Here is an 868-nt window from a genome sequence, read left to right on the forward strand (position 1 = left end):
CCACCATGGGAGATCGGTAGTGTTATTATTTCCCATTAAGTACATCCGCGAGGAAGCAGGGGTGCACAGCCTTGCGTCTGTGCCGCTTTGTCCGCGATCACGGTCACACACATCTAGTAAGCGGAGCAGTGGGTACCTCAACTCAGGCTCCGGGTCTGTAAGACCCTCCCTGTGCTGGGAAGGAGCTCGCGGTGGCAATCAGGGGAAGGCGCTCAGTTTTCAGGCCCTAACGTGCCTTTCTGCTCCGCTCAGGGACCTGATGCCGAGGACCCTGGAGGGGCAGATCACCATGGAGAAGACGCCCAGCTACTTTGTGACGCGCGAGGCGCCCGCGCGCATCTCGGCCATGTCCAAGGACACCAAGCTCCTGGTGGTGGTGCGGGACCCGGTGACCAGGGCCGTCTCGGACTACACGCAGACGCTGTCCAAGCGGCCCGACATCCCCAGCTTCGAGAGCCTGGCCTTCAGGAACCGGACGGCGGGCCTCGTGGACCGGGCGTGGAGCGCCATCCAGATCGGCCTGTACGCCGAGCACCTGGAGCGCTGGCTGCGTCACTTCCCCGCCCGCCAGCTGCTCTTCGTGAGCGGCGAGCGGCTGGTGCGCGACCCGGCCGGCGAGCTGGGCCGCGTGCAGGACTTCCTGGGCCTCAAGCGCATCATCTCCGACAAGCACTTCTATTTCAACCAGACCAAGGGCTTCCCCTGCCTCAAGAAGGCCGAGGGCAGCGGCCGCCCTCACTGCCTGGGCAAGACCAAGGGCAGACCCCACCCCGAGATCGACGGCCAGGTCCTGCGGCGGCTGCGCGACTTCTACCGGCCCTTCAACCGCAAGTTCTACCAGATGACGGGCCACGACTTCGGCTGGGAC

At 65.0% G+C, this 868-nt stretch overlaps 1 protein-coding gene across 1 annotated transcript; it reads left to right on the forward strand.

Annotated features, from left to right (window-relative positions):
- Positions 1-255: 255 nt before the first annotated feature.
- On the forward strand, positions 256-862 carry LOC103080038 (heparan sulfate glucosamine 3-O-sulfotransferase 3B1-like; the record flags this gene model as incomplete). Its single annotated transcript, XM_007458773.1, has 1 exon — positions 256-862. A coding segment is annotated over exon 1 (603 nt), but the record flags the coding sequence as incomplete, so codon positions are not given.
- Positions 863-868: the final 6 nt, after the last annotated feature.

Source organism: Lipotes vexillifer, unplaced genomic scaffold, assembly GCF_000442215.2.
Source record: "Lipotes vexillifer unplaced genomic scaffold, Lipotes_vexillifer_v1.1 C26408088, whole genome shotgun sequence".
Taxonomy (NCBI): Eukaryota; Metazoa; Chordata; class Mammalia; order Artiodactyla; family Lipotidae; genus Lipotes; species Lipotes vexillifer.